We start from the raw sequence: 17,867 nt of genomic DNA, 5'->3' as shown, positions 1-17,867 counted from the left end.
AAATTTCTGGCTCTTGAGGGCAGATTCGATGACCATGGAATAGTGCGGAGGCTGCTGCTTCTTGAATCTAGGAGCCTTCTGGACTCTATACATAGAGTCCACCTTCTTTGGTACAGGCTGTACAGTGAGCGAGGTCTCACAATTCCTCATCTTTGCAGTCTTAATGAAGCTGTGCACAGGCATTGCCACTGTCTTAGCTTCCTTAAGAGGGGAGTCATAATAAAGGATGTCCAACATCTTGACCCTGGGCTCATCCTCAATTTCCAAATTAAATGGGATGGCCTCTGTCATCTCTCTCAAAGAGCTCACAAAGGAGAGCTCTTCTGAGGCAGATTTTCTCCTTTCCTAGGGAAGAGAGGGGTCAGAGGGCAGGCCTGCCTCGGACCACTGAGCACACAGCCAGAACCTGGGCAAGAACACTGAGGTATGGGTCCTCTCCTGCTCTCCAGGGTCACTTCCCTCCCCTGATGGGCTGAAGAGGAGCACCGGATCAGTCGGTGCAATTTCTCACCCCTGAAGGGGCTTCGGTATTGGCAATATCCTGACAGGCAGTGTGTAGGTCTCCAAGATGTGCTGGGGTAGCACCATGGCTGACACCAATGCCCTCAATGCCTTAGCATTGTGTCAAGCCAGGATATGCTCCAGCTACTCTTGTATAATGACTTGGAACTGCTTCTTGGGCGCAGGCATCGGTAAAGACAAGGTTGGTACCAGTAAGGGTACAGCCTGCGAAGATGATAGAGCCAAATAGGAGGCAGGGTCTCTGCTTCGAGGAGACTGGTGCATTGGCACCACTTCCACAGAGGGGGAGCAACCATCTTGGTGCTGACATTTCTTGGGTACTGGAGATGCCAGTGTCCTGGAGCTTTGAGGAGGACAGATGTCAATGTCAATAGCTCCCATTGACTGGAAAAAAGGCTGTAGTTCACCCTCTACTCAAGGATAATAAGAGAGATTTGAGGGAAGTGGAAAATTATAGGCCCATCTCGAATTTATGCACATTTGCCGAAGTGGTTGAAAAATTAGTACTTACCCAATTAATTGAGTATCTGACTGAATTTGAGGTGTTGAGCCCAGATCATATCAATCTGGATTTATGTTAGGTAATAGGACAGAAACTTTGTTAGCTCTTTTGTTGTCGGATGTAAGGGTGCATCTGAATAAGGGTCAGATTGCACGCAATATCTTTGAACATGGCATCAGCATTTGATGTGCTGGATCATCATTTATTGTTGGGAAGATTAGCTGCTTATAGGGGGCCAAGTTTTGCATTTTTTTTGCCTCATTTTTGGCTGAGTGTACTTATTTTGTTCAAGATGGAAGTGAAGGTTCCTCTTTGTATGAAGTCTCTTGTGGAGTTCCATAGGGATCATCTCTGCACCCTATGTTATTTAATTTGTTCATGACACCTTTAATTCAGAAGATACAACTCTATTCAGTTAATGTATATGTGTACACTGATGACTTCTTGGTGGTAGGATATTCTTCCTACCATTCTCCAGATCTTACTTCTATGAATCAGTGTTTGCTTATGATTCATGGATGGCTTAGAAAGAACAAATTGATTCTTAATATAGAGAAAATTAGGGTCTGTTGGCTTAAAGGTCATTTGCCTAGTCCAACAGTAATGCCTCAGTTTTTGGAAGGTCAAGTTGTTTTATGCGAATCATTTTGCTATTTGGAGGTGGTATTGGATGCTAAGTTACATTTTGAGCAGCAGGTTTCCCAGGTGGTTAGATCCAGGGTTTGGGGTATTGAGGATGATGCGTGCAGTAAAAACGTATTTTAATAAAGCTATATTAGATGTCTTTTTTCATTCTTTAGTCATTTCTAAACTAGACTATGAAAATGTGGTCTGTATTGGGATGACACGTTATTTGTGGAAGACGTTGAGGACTTCATACAATGCGGGAATAAGATTGTTGGGGGATGTTGGATGGAGAGAGCATGTTACCCCGCTGTATTAACTCTATCATAGGGCATCTTATAAGATTTTGCCTATAGTGCATAAGGCATTGTATCATAGTAAACATAGTAAATGACGGCAGATAAAGACCTGTACGGTCCATCCAGTCTGCCCAACAAGATAAACCCATTTTACATGGTATGTGATAAGTAATGCCACACTGGGAAAAGACCAAGGGTCCATCGAGCCCAGCATCCTGTCCACGACAGCGGCCAATCCAGGCCAAGGGCATCTGGCAAGCTTCCCAAATGTACAAACATTCTATACATGTTATTCCCGGAATTGTGGATTTTTCCCAAGTCCATTTAGTAGCGGTTTATGGATTTGTCCTTTAGGAAACCGTCTAACCCTCTTTTAAACTCTACCAAGCTAACCGCCTTCACCACGTTCTCCGGCAACGAATTCCAGAGTTTAATTACGCGTTGGGTGAAGAAACATTTTCTCTGATTTGTTTTAAATTTACTACACTGTAGTTTCATCGCATGCCCCCTAGTCCTAGTATTTTTGGAAAGCGTGAACAGACGCTTCACATCCACCTGTTCCACTCCACTCATTATTTTATATACCTCTATCAGATACTTTATACCCGAGTTTGATTTGTCCTTGCCATTCTCAGGGCACAGACCGTAGAAGTCTGCCTAGTACTGTTCTTGTACTAAGTTTTGAAGCTAACATCAAAGCCCCTTAAAATTTACACTCCAGCCCATCCATATCTACACAGTCATGATCAGGGCATAGACCGTAAAAGTCTGCCCAGAACCGGTTTTGCTTCCCAATTACCGGCGTCCCCACCCAATCTCAGAAGAGTTCCTCTTATTTGACCTCCCTCCCTGATAATTCCCAGGATCGCCTGTCACAAGGGAATCTGCATTTTTCTGGCAGGCTCCTGTTTTACGGAACTGACTCCCTTTGGAGTTGTGGGCTGAGGAGACTTACCAGCAGTTTAAGGTACTATTTTTGGATGCATTTGCTCCTGGAGGCTGCGTGTATTTGCAAGGGGGGCTTACATAGGCGTGCAGCATGGGCCGGACTCTCATTTATACACATAACCTACAGAATACTGTAAGTTACACATGTCCCCGCCACACTTAGGGGCTCACACTTACATCAGCTTTATGGCTGGTATAAGTGCGGTAGTGGCATACCTAGCCTGCTTGCCAAATGGGGTGGGTTGCCGCTGTGCCCCCCCTGAGATGCATCACACCCCCACCCCTCTGAAGCGCATCACCTCCACCACCCTTCCTAGCATGGGAGTGCATGGAGCAGTCACACAGCTGTCAGATCTGCCGGTCCCCTGCCCTGGAACAAGAAGTATCGCCAGAGGGGGCAGGAGACCAGCGGAGCCGACAGCCGTGCAACTGCTTCATGAACCCCTTGCTGCCTGCACCCAGGGTGAATTGCCCTCACTACCCTGCCCTTGGTGCACTACTGATGTGTGGGCACCTAAATGTTAGGCAGGTTGATACTAGGTTATGTTTGTATTCTGTAATGGAAAGTAGGCACCTTGGTTCTGTTACAGAATACGCTCCTACTGTGCAACCTTGAAACACCTAAATGGAGGCGCTCGGTTATAGAATTACCCCCATAATGGGTGAGAACTGTTAGTGCATCACTCCCTGATTTCTTAGAACTATAGGTATATAAGCCTGGTTGAGCCTGGACTTTTTGATAGGCAAAATAAGTAGCTCCTTAGGGGTACCAGGCTGAAGAGAACACCCTGGCAACACTTTTTCATAGGCACAAAAGAGAGGGAAAACAGTATACAAGTACAACAAGGCAAACAAAAAAAGAAGCAAACACTGGGCCTTCAGGATTGAGAAAAAATGGAGTCCTTTAATATCACAGATACCCGACACGGGCCGTGTTTCGGCGTACAGCCGCCTGCATCAGGGGTCAATAAACTCCTATCGGTCAATTTGCAAACTGCAGCGCAAGAGGTAAGTGAAACAATCGGGGTAAAACTCCAGTGATTATGAAGGGCTGCGGGTCCCAGCCGCTGCACAGTACTGAGGATTGTGCGGAGACGCCGAGAGGCCTGGCAGAAAGAGTAGCCAGGCCTCGCGGCGTCTCCGCACAATCCTCAGTACTGTGCAGCGGCTGGGACCCGCAGCCCTTCATAATCACTGGAGTTTTACCCCGATTGTTTCACTTACCTCTTGCGCTGCAGTTTGCAAATTGACCGATAACACTTTTTCATAAGCACCACTCGGCATGAGTGAAAATGCCTCATCAGACGCATCTCTTCAAAGTTAGAGGCTCATGGGCTGGCAGGATTCAGAGCAGTGTCAAGTAGAACTGCCAGTGCCTCCTTCACTATTTAAGGGCTTTATTTACTAAGTTGTATTCTCAGCAATAGTGTGCACCTAATGCAAAAAATTGACAGCGCAACACATCAAACATATAAACGGCAAGTGACCGACTCACCTGCAAATGCGCAGTACAGACTTCCCTCTCTGTCCCGCCCTCGCGTCAAGACGTGATGACATCAGAGGGCGGAACAGAGAGGGAAACGCAGTCGGAGTCACTGTCGGACGCTGCCACCTGGAAACGAACATCGCGCGCACCAACCTCCACCCTCTCCCCCCCCCATCCCCACAACCGCTCCCGCCCTCCTCCGTATCAGGCCCCCTGTACTGACCTGACAGTGCCTCTCACCTCCGTGTGGAAGCTCTGCAGGCAGCAGCAGAGCGATCTGCTGCTGACTGCAGCGCTTTCACACGGAGGTGAGAGGCGCTGTCAGGTCAGTGCAGGGGGCCTGGCATGGAGGGGGGAGGGAGCGGCGGCGAGGAGGGTAGCTGGAAATCTCGCCCGTTTTTACGGGCTTAACGGCTAGTGTTAAATAAAACTGATTGCGTCACGTGCATATGCATTCAAAGAAGCTCCTTATTACACAAAAGATGAATAACAGTACCTCTGCACCTCCAAAGGTACTGTTAATTTTCCCCTTAAGCAGTGCTTTTGAGAAAAGCAAGGCGCAGTGCCCCTATGGGTGCACGGAGCCGCCATTAACATGGTGCCGTGCCCCGAAGGGCATGCGCACCGGCGACAGCGGGGTGCGAGCGAGGCGTGGCGGGCAGGTTCCCGCCGCCCAAGGGCACCCCGCTGGTAAAGGGAAGAGCTAAGAGGGGTTTAAAAGCCCCTGGGCGGAGCCCGGACGACCTCTTCAGGCGTCCGGGCACCAGCATGCACCCCGGGCTGGTGGCGGGGTACCCAAGCCTGATGGTATAAGCTAGGCAGCTGGGATAGCTGCGCTTACGATTGAGCTCCCTTGCTGTACGGCGGAGAGCTCGGGTTACGATTGGTCAGTCTTGCTATGACGGCGGACTGGGTTGGATAATGAGCCTGAGGCTGGATCGGCTTGGGTATACCTAGGGTTAAGATGTTTGGTATCTAAATAAAGCTGCGGCCGAGTTATGCCATGTTAGGAAAATACCATGTGTCGTGATATTTATTGTGTTATTATTGTAAATATCAGATAACCTTTAGGCCCGAGGGGTTTCGGTTGCCTATGTTATGTGCCACTAGGACAAAGTAGGTGGTGCCCCTTTCATTCTGGCAGGTTAGAAGTAAGATGCCGTCTCCCTACCACTCCTGCTTTCTTGGAGACAACCTTTCCTTCCTCCCCCCTCCACCTTCAGCATTCATGGTAGGGGAACTTCTCTCCATTTCTTCACTTAGGGGTGCTTAAAAGGAGAACGCAGCCTTGGTCTATTAGCTCATATTGCTCCTCCTATCACTGAAGAGTCTCACTTGAGCACACTGGCCTGAAACCAGTGCTGTGCTGCACAATTTCTTATCTAGTGTTTCTTGCCATCTCTGCTCCATTTAGCATGACACATTTTGCTTGCATAAAATAATTTAATAAGGTGCTCCTGAGGTCAGAAATGCCCAAGGCTGAAGTTGTGTAGCGCTATGCATGCCTGGGTCAAGATCTCAATTTAAAACAGCACATCACTGGGACTGGAAGAACTCAGTCTCAATGTTTATTTTATTTTGTTAATGTTTAGCTTGCAAGTACTGTTACCAGTGTTAAACTATGGACGGAATCCACCCTGCTGCCCAAGCAAATAGAATGTTAGGCATTATTAGGAAAGGAATAGAAAACAAAAATGAGGATGTTATAATGCCTTTATATCACTCCATGGTGCAACCACACCTCGAATACTGTGTGCAATTCTGGTCACTGCATCTCAGGAAAGATATAGTGGAATTATAAAAGGTACAGAGAAGGGCGATGAAAAAGATAAAAGGGATGGGACGACTTCCCTATGAGGAAAGGCTGAAATGGCTATGGATCTTCAGCTTGGAGAAAAGACGGCTAAGGGGAGATATGATAAAGGTCTATAAAATAATGAGTGGAGTGGAATGGGGAGATGTGACTTGCTTGTTTACTCATTCCAAAAATATTAGGACTAGGAGGCACGCAATGAAGCTACAAAGTAGTAAATTTAAAACAAATTGGAGAAAATATTTCTTCATTCAACCTGTAATTTATTTATTTATTTTGGCATTTATATCCCACACTCATTGCCAGAGAATGTGGTAAAAGCAGTTAGCTTAGCAGGGTTTAAAAAAAGGTTTGCATAACTTCCTAAAAGAAAATTCCATTATCCATTATTAAGATAGACTTGGGGAAAATCCACTGCTTATTTTTAGGATAAACAGTATAAAATGTATTGTACTGTTTTGGGATCTTGCCAGGTACTTGTAACCTGGATTGGCCACTGTTGGAGATCAGATGCTGAGCTTGATGGACCTTCAGTCTGTTCCAGTATGGCAACACTTATGTTCTTATGTTCAAACTTGGTTTGTGTTCTTGGGAATTAGAGCTTTGATATCTAACAACCTCCCTTCCATTTACCCAATTAAACAGCTGTCCATTACAGCTGCAATTTTTTATTCCCTCACTTAGGGACATATTTACTAAAATATGTTAAGCAGTTAGCACTAATAGTTAATGCTACTATTACTACTACTTATCATTTCTAAAGCGCTACTAGATGTACGCAGCGCTGTACACTTGAACATGCAAGCTAAAACAGCCACTGTGGTAAATATCTTATGATAACTACGGGGGAGGGAGAAATGGGGAATGCGAAATTTGTCATAATCCCTAAATATGTGACATCTTGAAGCACACGTGTTATTTCTATGTTGAGATATGTATCTGCAATATATGTATTGGATTATCAATAAAAAGATTTAAACATATCTTATGATAACTACTTAGTGGGATAAACATAAAGGAATCCTGTTCAGAAGGAATGGATCCTAAGGAGCTTAGCCGAGATTGGGTGGCAGAGCCGGTGGTGGGAGGTGGGGATGGTGCTGGGCAGACTTATACGGTCTGTGCCAGAGCCGGTGGTGGGAGGCGGGACTGGTGGTTGGGAGATGGGGATGGTGCTGGGCAGACTTATACGGTCTGTGCCAGAGCCGGTGGTGGGAGGCGGGGCTGGTGGTTGGGAGGCGGGGATAGTGCTGGGCAGACTTATACGGTCTGTGCCCTGAAAAGGACAGGTACCAATCAAGGTAAGGTATAAACAAAAAGTAGCACATATGAGTTTATCTTGTTGGGCAGACTGGATGGACCGTGCAGGTCTTTTTCTGCCGTCATCTACTATGTTACCATGTAGTACATAAGAACATAAGTATTGCCATACTGGGACAGACCAAAGGTCCATCAAGCCCAGCATCCTGTTTCCAACAGTGGCCAATCCAGGTCACAAATACCTGGTAAGATCCCCCAAAAAAGTACAAAATATTTTATGCTGCTTATCCAAGAAATATTTTCCCCAAGTCCAATTTAATAATGCTATGGACTTTTTCTTTAGGAAGCCGTCCAAACTTTTTAAAAACTCTGCTAAGCTAACTGCCTTTACCATATTTTCTGGCAACAAATTCCAGAGTTGAAATACACGTTGAGTGAAGAAAAACGTTCTCCGATTCGTTTTAAATTTACTACTTTGTAGCTTCGTCACATGTCCCCTAGTCCTAGTATTTATGGAAAGTGTAAACAGACGCTTCACGCCTACCCGTTCCTCTCTACTCATTATTTTATTGACATCTATCATATCTCCCCTCAGCCGTCTTTTCTCCAAGGTGAAGAGCCTCAGCTGCTTTAGGTTTTCCTCATAGGTAAGTTATTCCATTCCCTTTATCATTTTCGTCGCCCTGCTCTGTTCCTTTTCTAATTCCACTATATCTTTTTTGAGATGCGGCGACCAGAATTGAACATAATATTCGAGGTGTGGTCGCACCATGGAGCGATACAAAGGCATTATAATGTCCTCATTTTGTTTTCCATTCCTTTCCTAATAATACCTAACATTCTATTTGCTTTCTTAGCCGCAGCAGCACACTGAGCAGAAGGTTTCAATGTATCATCAACGACGACACCTAGATCCCTTTCTTGGTCGGTGACTCCTAACGTGGAACCTTGCATGATGTAGCTATAATTCGGGTTCCTCTTTGCCACATGCATCACTTTGCACTTGCTCACATTAAATGTCAACTGCCATTTAGATGCCCAATCTCCCAGTCTCGTAAGGTCCTTTTGTAATTTTTCACAATCCTCCCGCGATTTAATGACTTTGAATAACTTTGTGTCGTCAGCAAATTTAATTACCTCACTAGTTACTCCCATCTCTAGGTCATTTATAAATATGTTAAAAAGCAGTGGTCCCAGCACACACCCCTGGGGAACCCCACTAACTACCCTTCTCCATGGAGAACACTGAACATTTAACCCTACTCTCTGTTTTCTATCTTTTAACCAGTTTTTAATCCACAATAGGACACTACCTCCTATCCCATGACTCTACAATTTCCTCTGGAGTCTTTCATGAGGTACTTTGTCAAATGTTATTTGAAAATCCAGATACACAATATCAACCGGCTCACCTTTAGCCACATGTTTGTTCACCCCTTCAAAGAAATGTAATAGATTGGTGAGGCAAGATTTCCCTTCACTAAATCCACATTGGCTTTGTCTCATTAATCCATGCTTTTGAATATGCTGTGTAATTTTGTTCTTTATAATAGTCTCTACCATTTTGCCCAGCACCGACGTCAGACTCACCGGTCTATAATTTCCCGGATCTCCTCTGGATCCTTTTTAAAAAATCGACGTTACATTGGCCACCCTCCAATCTTCTGGTACCACGCTCGATTTTAAGGATAAATTGCATATTACTAACAATAGTTCCACAAGTTCATTTTTCAGTTCTATCAGTACTCTGGGATGAATATTATCCAGTCCAGGAGATTTGCTACTCTTCAATTTGTCAAATTGCCCCATTACATCCTCCAGGTTTATAGAGATTTCATTCAGTTTCTCTGACTCGTCAGCTTTGAATACCATTTCTGGCACCAGTTTCTCTCCCAAATCCTCGTCAGTGAAGACCGAAGCAAAGAATTCATTTAATCTCTCCACTATGGCTTTGTCTTCCCTGAATGCCCCTTTTACCCCTCGGTCATCTAGCGGTCCAACCGATTCTTTTGCCGGCTTCCTGCTTTTATATACTTTAAAAAAATTACTATTTGTTTTTGCCTCCAATGCAATCTTTTTTTCAAAGTCCCTCTTTGCGTTCCTTATCAGCACTTAGCATTTGACTTGACATTCCTTATGCTGTTTCTTATTATTTTCAGCTGTAATAGCTTCCTTCACCTCACTTTTTAACCATGCCGGCTGTCGTTTGGCCTTCTGTCCTCCTTTTTTAATACATGGAATATATTTGGCCTGGACTTTCAGGATGGTGTTTTTGAACAGCATCCACGCCTGATGTAAATTTTGACCCTCTAAGCCGCTCCTCTAAGTTATTTTTTCACCGTTCTTCTCATTTTATCATAGTCTCCTTTTTTAAAGTTAAATGCTAATGTATTGGATTTCTTGTGTATACTTACTTCAAAGCTAATAGCACCATTACCTCCCGCACCAGATCATGTGCTCCACTAAGGACTAGGTCTAGAATTTTTCCTTCTCTTGTCAGCTCCTGTACCAGCTGCTCCATAAAATAGTCCTTGATTTCATCAAGGAATTTTACTTCCCTAGCGTGCCCCGATGTTACATTTACCCAGTCAATATCGGGGTAATTGAAATCACCCATTATTATTGTGTTGCCCAGTTTGTTTGCTTCCCTAATTTCCTTTAACATTTCTACATCCATCTGTTCATCCTGGTCAGGTGGACGGTAGTACACTCCTATCACTATCCTTTTCCCCTTTACACATGGAATTTCAATCCATAGGGATTCCAAGATGTGTTTTGTTTCCTGCAGAATTTTCGATCTATTTGATTCAAGGCTCTCCTTAACATACCATGCTACCCCTCCACCAATTCGATCCACCCTATCACTACGATATAATTTGTACCCCGGTATGACAGTGTCCCACTGGTTATAATCACCTTCTACCAAGTCTCAGAGATATAGTAACATAGTAAATGACGGCAGAAAAAGACCTGCACGGTCCATCCAGTCTGCCCAACAAGACAAACTCATATGTGCTACTTTTTGTGTATACCCTACTTTGATTTGTACCTGTCCTCTTCAGGGCACAGACCGTATAAGTCTGCCCAGCACTATCCTCGCCTCCCGCCACTGGCTGGCTCTGCCACCCAATCTCGGCTAAGCTCCTTAGGATCCATTCCTTCTGAACAGGATTCCTTTATGTTTATCCCACGCGTGTTTGAATTCTGCTACCGTTTTCATTTCCACCATTTGCCTATTATATCCAATTTTTCATTTAGTGCAATATATTCTAACTCTCCCATCTTATTTCTTAGGCTCCTGGCATTCGCATATAGACATTTCAAACTATATTTGTTGTTCCTATTTACATCATGCTCAGTACTTGACAGTATTAATTTGCAATCTTTTGTCTGATTTTTATTTTTATTTAAGGACACCTGATCTACTACAGTCTCTTTTGCAACCTCACTATCAGGATACCCTATCTTCCCTGTTTTGGTGATATCTTTGAAAGATACCTTATCCCGAACCATGCGCTTTTGAGCGACTGTCGGCCTTCCCCCAGTTTCTAGTTTAAATGCTGCTCTATCTCCTTTTTAAATGCCGATGCCAGTAGCCTGGTCCCACCCTGGTTAAGGTGGAGCCCATCCTTTCGGAATAGTCTCCCCCTTCTCCAGAAGGTTGCCCAGTTCCTAACAAATCTAAAATCTCCTCCCTGCACCATCGTCTCATCCATGCATTGAGACTCCAGTGCTCTGCCTGTCTCTTGGGCCCTGCGTGTGGAACAGGTAGCACTTCAGGGTATGATTGGGCATGGAGTGCACATTGCAGTCAGCACTATCAAATGTGCAGCAGCAGCAGTTAGAATGGGTGCTGTGTGAATATATTGGGTATGAAGTCATCCTTTATCTCCAGGACCCATTACGTTCCAGACTTTATGAAACAGGTTGGTGAAGAAGGTAGTTTATAGAACACGTTCAAGCACCATCCTTGCGACTAAAATTTAGGCATACCCATTTAGGCCACCTAAAACCGGGTCAAAATACTTGTGCCTGATAGGTACAGATCGGATGTATTCTATAACAGTGCACAACCCGCCCATTCCACGCCCCCTTTTCGACTGTATGCATTACAATTTACGCGCACCGCAATATAGAATATGCCTAGAAAGTTGTGCATGTTAATTCTAATTAAAGCCAATTAGTGCTGCTAATTGGCTACATACCAATTATTGGTGCTGATTGGCTTGTTAATCAATTAAATTGTGTGTGGCTAAATTAGTACCCACAACTTAAGGCACCATATAAAACAATTTGGGGGTTAGTGCACACTAATTTGAGCACACAGCCTGAATAATGCATCCATGCCCATTCTTCACCCCTGACATGCCCTCTCCAAAAATAAATGTAAAAAATATAAATACTGTGCAGTTAGCATGTGCAAAAGGAAAAAGTACTGTAAGGCACTTTAGTGCATCCTGCGGTAAACCCAGGCCTGGATTAACACTATATTCGACACTAGTGAATGTTTTGATTTTACTCGCTTTGGGTGAATGTGGGATATAAATATGAAAATAAAATAAAATATTTGTGGGGCCCCCTACTAGGATTTCCCCTTCCCCTGGATTTACTTTTTTTCTCACCTTCGCCTTCTCCCTCCTCAACACTTCACTTCTTCAGAAGTAGCATGGAAAGCACAGAACCTATCTGTGGGAATAGTCAGGGCTGGTCTTAGCAATTGCGGAACCCTGTGCAGACCAATTTGGTGGAGCCCCCTGCCCCCACCTAGCCCCACCCCTTGTTGACAAGATGTGTTTAAAATTTTTAATTTTCAAATAACGACAAATCAAGCAAAACTTGTACAAAAAAACTAATTCAAATAAGCACAATGCTATCATAGGAAACCTTTGGGTTTAAAAAGCAAAACCATGTGCATGTAAGGACTGTTTAAATGAATTAAAACAAATGCCCTTAATATGTAATACTTGGTAGCAATAATGAAACAGTGATTAAATATTCACATAGCAAGCAGCCTGAGCCAACAGATTTATTTTCCACTGAACATAACGTTGTATGAATTTGGCGGGTAATAGTGTGCTGAACTGGACAATGTTGGCACATTTAGACTGACTCTGGACAGTTCTGCATGAAGGAAACCCTTCCCTCATTATTCAATACCTTTTCTGTGAAATAGTAGTAAAAAAAGGCAAGTGCATTTTTATAATATATCACTGCATTCCACAAAGCAAAAGGAGCAAGTTCCCACATGCCATCTTTTTCTTTTCATGTAGGCACATGAAAAAAGATGTTAAATGCTCCCAGGTCTCAACCTAATAAATTATTTTTTTAAACTGTACTTATAAATAGTAAGTCTGATTGTTAAGCACCTGATACTCATAATGTCTGTTTTGGTGGACCTTTACTAAGTGAAAACATCAGAATAGAGTGAGTCCCTATAACCAGCCCCTCCAAATGACACAATGATTACGATTTAGAACTAATTAGAGGAAACCTTCTGTGTACATCCGTATGCTACACAAGCTGGCATCTTTGAAAATATAAGTGCGGTCCAATAAAAATGCTACCAACAATAAAGAATGACAGCTCATAGATTTGTTTACTTTGTTTGGGTAAGGAGATGAGGGGTGCATGGAGGACAGGGAAAGGGAGACCAACCTTATGGGCTTCAGTGGCCGTCACAATCTAACCGCCTTCAGCTCTCTCCTATCACTCCTGGCTAGCAGCACCGCTGCCTTCTTCAATTTTCCGGTCCGCCGGCAGCGTCAGTGAGGTAGGCACACTGCCTTCGGCAGCCCCGGAAGCTCTCCCTCTGTTGCAGCATCCCGAACCACCGAAGGCAGTGTGCTTACCTCACTGATGCTGCCGGTGGCCCGGATTGAAGAAGGCAGCACTGTAGGGAGCCGAAAGAGAGTAGGAGAGAGCTAGCTAACCAAGGTGGTTAGATTGAGAACAGGAGATGGCATGATGGCTGAAGCAGGAGGGAGATGCTAAGGCCACCGTGGGGCCCCTGGGAGTGCAAGGCCTGTGCTACCGCCCCTGCCACCCCTGCTTAAGACCAGCCCTGGGCATGGAGGGAATAATACTTTGTGAGTGAGCAGGAGGATCCTGCAAGCACATGCCTCAAAATGGAGAGGCTTAATGGTTAGAGCTGGAGAGCTGCCAAGTTACCCAGTTCCAGGAAGGAAATTCTGAATTAGTTCTGGATTTCGGCAAACCTACCCTGGTATATTATGGGACATGAAGCACTGATTTAACTTGGTAGTATCAGGGACTACAAATAACACACTGAATTGGCATGTAAGTTCAACCACCAGGTTGGCCAAAACGTCTCCCTCCTGGATAATCTGCAGCAGTGAGCCAAGAACCAAAGAAGTTGCACAAGTCATTTTCACCCTCCATTGCCTCCGGTACAAACTAGGGTTACCATATGTCTGGGTTTACCCAGGCATGTCCTATTTTTGAGGACATCGCGGGGCGTCCGGGTGGGTTTTTCTAGCCTGCCCTTTTGTCCAGGCAGGCTGGCTTGTGGGTGAGTGGGCCTCAGGGTGCCCTCCCTTTATGTACCTTAACGTGCCCTTGTGGTCTCTTTGGGGCAAGAAAGAACCCCACTTTTTCCTGCTTGGCACTGCTGCTGACCACTCACTGCCAGTGTCGCTTCGAAATGGTACCAAGACTTCAAGCGGCAGCCTTGTGAGACTTCCGCAGAAGCAGGCCCGTGCCAAGGGTCTGTGCCGCCCCCCCCCCCCGCCAACGAACAGTTGGCGCCCCCCCCCCCCGCAGATGAACAGTTGGCGCGCGCCCCCCCCCCGCGAAGATGATCGCGGCGCGCCCTGGGGGCCTTTAAATCTTTTACTTGCAGTCGCAGCAGCGTCTGTGAAAGCGGAGCGCTGCCGACGTCTCCCTTCCCTTCGCGCTGTTGGTTCCCTCAGTGTCCCGCCTTCTTCTGACGTCAGAAGAAGGCGGGACACTGAGGGAACCAACAGCGCGAAGGGAAGGGAGACGTCGGCAGCGCTCCGCTTTCACAGACGCTGCTGCGACTGCAAGTAAAAGATTTAAAGGCCTCGGCAGTGCGGGGCGAGGGTAAGCACCGCGGCGGCGCCCTCCAGAGGTGGGCGCCCTCCTGCGGTGCTTATCCCGCTTACCGCATCGACACGGCCCTGCGCAGAAGCCTTGCAAAGTCACCGCTTGAAGTCTCAGCAGCCATTTTGAAGCGGCGTGGTAGTAACCTACTTTGTTCGTCTAAGTGCTTTGAAAATATATGTGGTGGTGCTAAATATATAGGTATTTATTTTTAAAACGCTGCAACAGCGTTTTAAAAAATAGGGTGCCCACTGGGTTTCAGTACTGACCCATTTGCTTCTATAATTTGTCACCAGCAAACAGTTAAATTTTGTTTGTGCAAGTTGATATACAGCCCAATGTTTTCCCCATAAATTGAAGAGGGGTCAGGGGCATTGCAGAGGAGAAGCCAAAAGTTATGTAGATAGTTGCAATACTGAGCCACTATCCAATTACTACTTATGTAGTCCATTTATACTAAAGTTGTCCTGACTTAAAACGGTTAATATATTCAGTGGTTTAACTTATAGGTGTTGGCTGAAAATCTACATAAATATATTCAAATAGATTTATCTAGCTATCTTTATGCAGCGCCCAAACTACTGATTATTGGTCCCATAGTTTGGATCAAGGACAAGGAATTCAGGCTTTGTTTTAGTGAAAAGATGCCAGAAAATGAATAAATAGATGGCAAGTAGCACAAATGAGCGGCCGTTAACATTCATGTATTTTAGGCTTGTGCCTTGGGCCAATCCATCTTTATAATAAGATCTGTACTGCATCATTTTAATTTGTCAAAAGGGATGTGGTGTCACAAGACAGGAAGGCTGGGATCCAAGCCCATTAAGGAAATACTTTACCTCAGTGACAGTGAGGATAAAACCTTTCCACTCCTCCGCTTCTTCAGAGCTGTTTGTCTGAGAAAAAAGTAAAAAACTAGAATAAAATAAAGCACACAGCAAGTGCTCATGGGGAATCAAACTCTAAGACTGAATAGTTTACTTAGGGGTCCTTTTACTAAGCCACATATGCGCCTACGAGCACCCAACGTGCACCAATTCTGAGTTACAACCCGGCTACCGCATGGCCCGGGCGGTAATTTCATTTTGGACGTGCATTGACCATTACCGTCTGGTTAACACGTGAGACTTTACCGCTAAGTCAATGGCAGATGGTAAGGTCTCAGACCCAAAATGGACGGGCGCCAATTTTCATTTTGCTGCATGTCCATTTTCGGGACACCCCCCCCCCCCCCCCCAAAAAAAAGGCATTTTTTACAGGTGCGCTGAAAAATGATTCTGCATTCGGCCAAAACACGCGCCTACACGCAGGCCATTTTTCAGTGGACCTTAGTAAAAGGACCCCTAAAACATTAAAAACAGTTTCACTCTCTTGCCTGCGACTTTTCCTCCACTTAAACTGGTTAATGGCAAATCGTTAAAGTTGAGAATAGTCAACGATTTCACTAAAACCAAGCATGAGCACGGGGGGGGGGGGGGGGGGGGGTTGTGTGTGAGGAGGTAGGGTAGGGTAGGGCAGGCAATATTGTGGAGAACCTTGATAGAGGAACGCTTCTGCTGGTGGGGGGTTTGGACCTCCACCAGCCAACCCAGCAAACCTTGGGGGCCCCAAATCCAATTTGGGGGGCCCAGGCCCCCAAGGCCCCCCGTCGCTATGCCACTGAGTGCACCTACTTATAAAAATTGGGTTCCTGCCAGGTACTTGTGACCTGGATTGGCCACTGTTGGAAACAGGATACTGGACTAGATGCACCATTGGTCTGACCATTCTTATGTTCTTATTCCCTGACTGGTGTAAGTTGGTGCATCTAAGTGAGCTATGCAATGAATGCAACCTGTAGTATTCTATAAGTTGTGCATGCCATTTGGTCACATACCCTTGGCCCACTCATGTTCTGCCCCCATGTACACCCTCTTGCAGTTATGGGTTAAGTGACATTGGCGTGAACATTATAGCACCTAGCACATAAGCACTTAACTACCTATTATCGGTGCCTCCAACATGCCTAAGTGCTATTATTCTACAACATATATGTGCACCTTGGGCCAGATTCAATAAATGGCATCAAAAGTTAGGTGCAGGGATAAATTTGCACTCAGCGCTGTTCTATAAAGGGTGCTCCGGGCTGAGCATTCTTTATAGGATAGCGCTTAGTTCGTATTCTGGTGTCCAACTTTGGGCACGAGGATTGACACCAACTGAAACTTGGTGTAAATCCTGGTCCACAGCCCTCAAATCCTATAACACTGCGCATAATTCTTTGGAACGTCTCTGACCCTCCCATAGCCAAGCCTCCTTTGGGGTCCCTTGCGAGGGGATTTGGGTGTGGATCTTTACAGAATCGTGTGCAGCCAGATTTATGTGCAAATCCAAATTAAATCCAATTAACATCAATAATTGATTGTTAGCAGCCAATTATTGAATGTTAATGACTTATTAACTAATTTATTAGTGCGCAGATCTCAGGATCGTATGCAACTTTGGGTGGACAAATTTGGGCGCCATTTATAGAATCCAGGGGTAGGTGCTTAACATTAGGCACCAAGTTACAAATGAGGATGGTAAGTGCGTAAATCTGGCAAACCAAAAATTTTCTCTATCTGAGCTTCAAAGGTCATCATAGAAGGCTTAAACAACTATTTTAAAAAGCCTCTGTTTACACATGGAGATCTGCAGAACTTTTCACAGAGGCATGTCGTGGGTTTGTTTTAGGAGAGCTGGATTTCTGATTTTGCAATGTGGTACACGTATACTTGAGGCTTTGAGCCTCAAGTATCAGCACTGATTAAATCTTGTTTCATTGCTCTTAGATAATTTCGTGCTAATCATTCTTTTCTTGATCCTTCTTCACAGATGACGCTGCTCTAGACATCCTCTCAAGGTTGGATTATTGTAACATCATTTATTCTGGTTTACCACAAGTCCTAGTGCGTCGAATCCAATCAGTGCAAAACACAGCACTGAGAATCCTACCACACGCTCATAGGACAGACCACATACAGTAACTCCTCTTTATTTTAAGTATCACTGGCTCCCTGTGAGCTACTGAATCCAGTATAAGATACTTAGAGGGTCTTTTACTAAGTTGCGCTCACGTTTTTGGCACGTGCTAAAATTGTGGGTGCACTAAATGTTAGAGACGCCAATGCATTCCGTGAGTGTGCCTTAGTAAACGATGCCCTTAATTTGACACACAATGTATTGCATAAAGGGACCCTCTCTTACGTGCAATCCTTTATTACTCCATATGTCCTTCCAAGACTATTACGGTCCTTGAATGACCATTGACTACAGATATCCTCTGTTTATATGGCCAGATTAGATTCCACAAGA

General features: G+C 44.9%; 1 protein-coding gene across 2 annotated transcripts in view; it reads right to left on the bottom strand.

Annotated features, from left to right (window-relative positions):
- Positions 1-17,867, bottom strand: part of LOC115461016 (signal-transducing adaptor protein 1-like) — a 142,278-nt gene that overhangs the window by 51,137 nt on the left and 73,274 nt on the right. For both annotated transcript variants that reach the window (XM_030190522.1, XM_030190523.1), the window contains exon 4: positions 15,374-15,430. In XM_030190522.1, the coding sequence (XP_030046382.1) occupies positions 15,374-15,430 (57 nt within the window). The remainder of the gene's footprint in view (positions 1-15,373; positions 15,431-17,867) is intronic.

Source organism: Microcaecilia unicolor, chromosome 2 (assembly GCF_901765095.1).
Source record: "Microcaecilia unicolor chromosome 2, aMicUni1.1, whole genome shotgun sequence".
In the NCBI taxonomy this organism is placed as follows: Eukaryota; Metazoa; Chordata; class Amphibia; order Gymnophiona; family Siphonopidae; genus Microcaecilia; species Microcaecilia unicolor.
The sequence above is the reverse complement of the archived record's forward strand: the minus strand, read 5'-3'. Positions and strand labels throughout refer to the sequence as shown.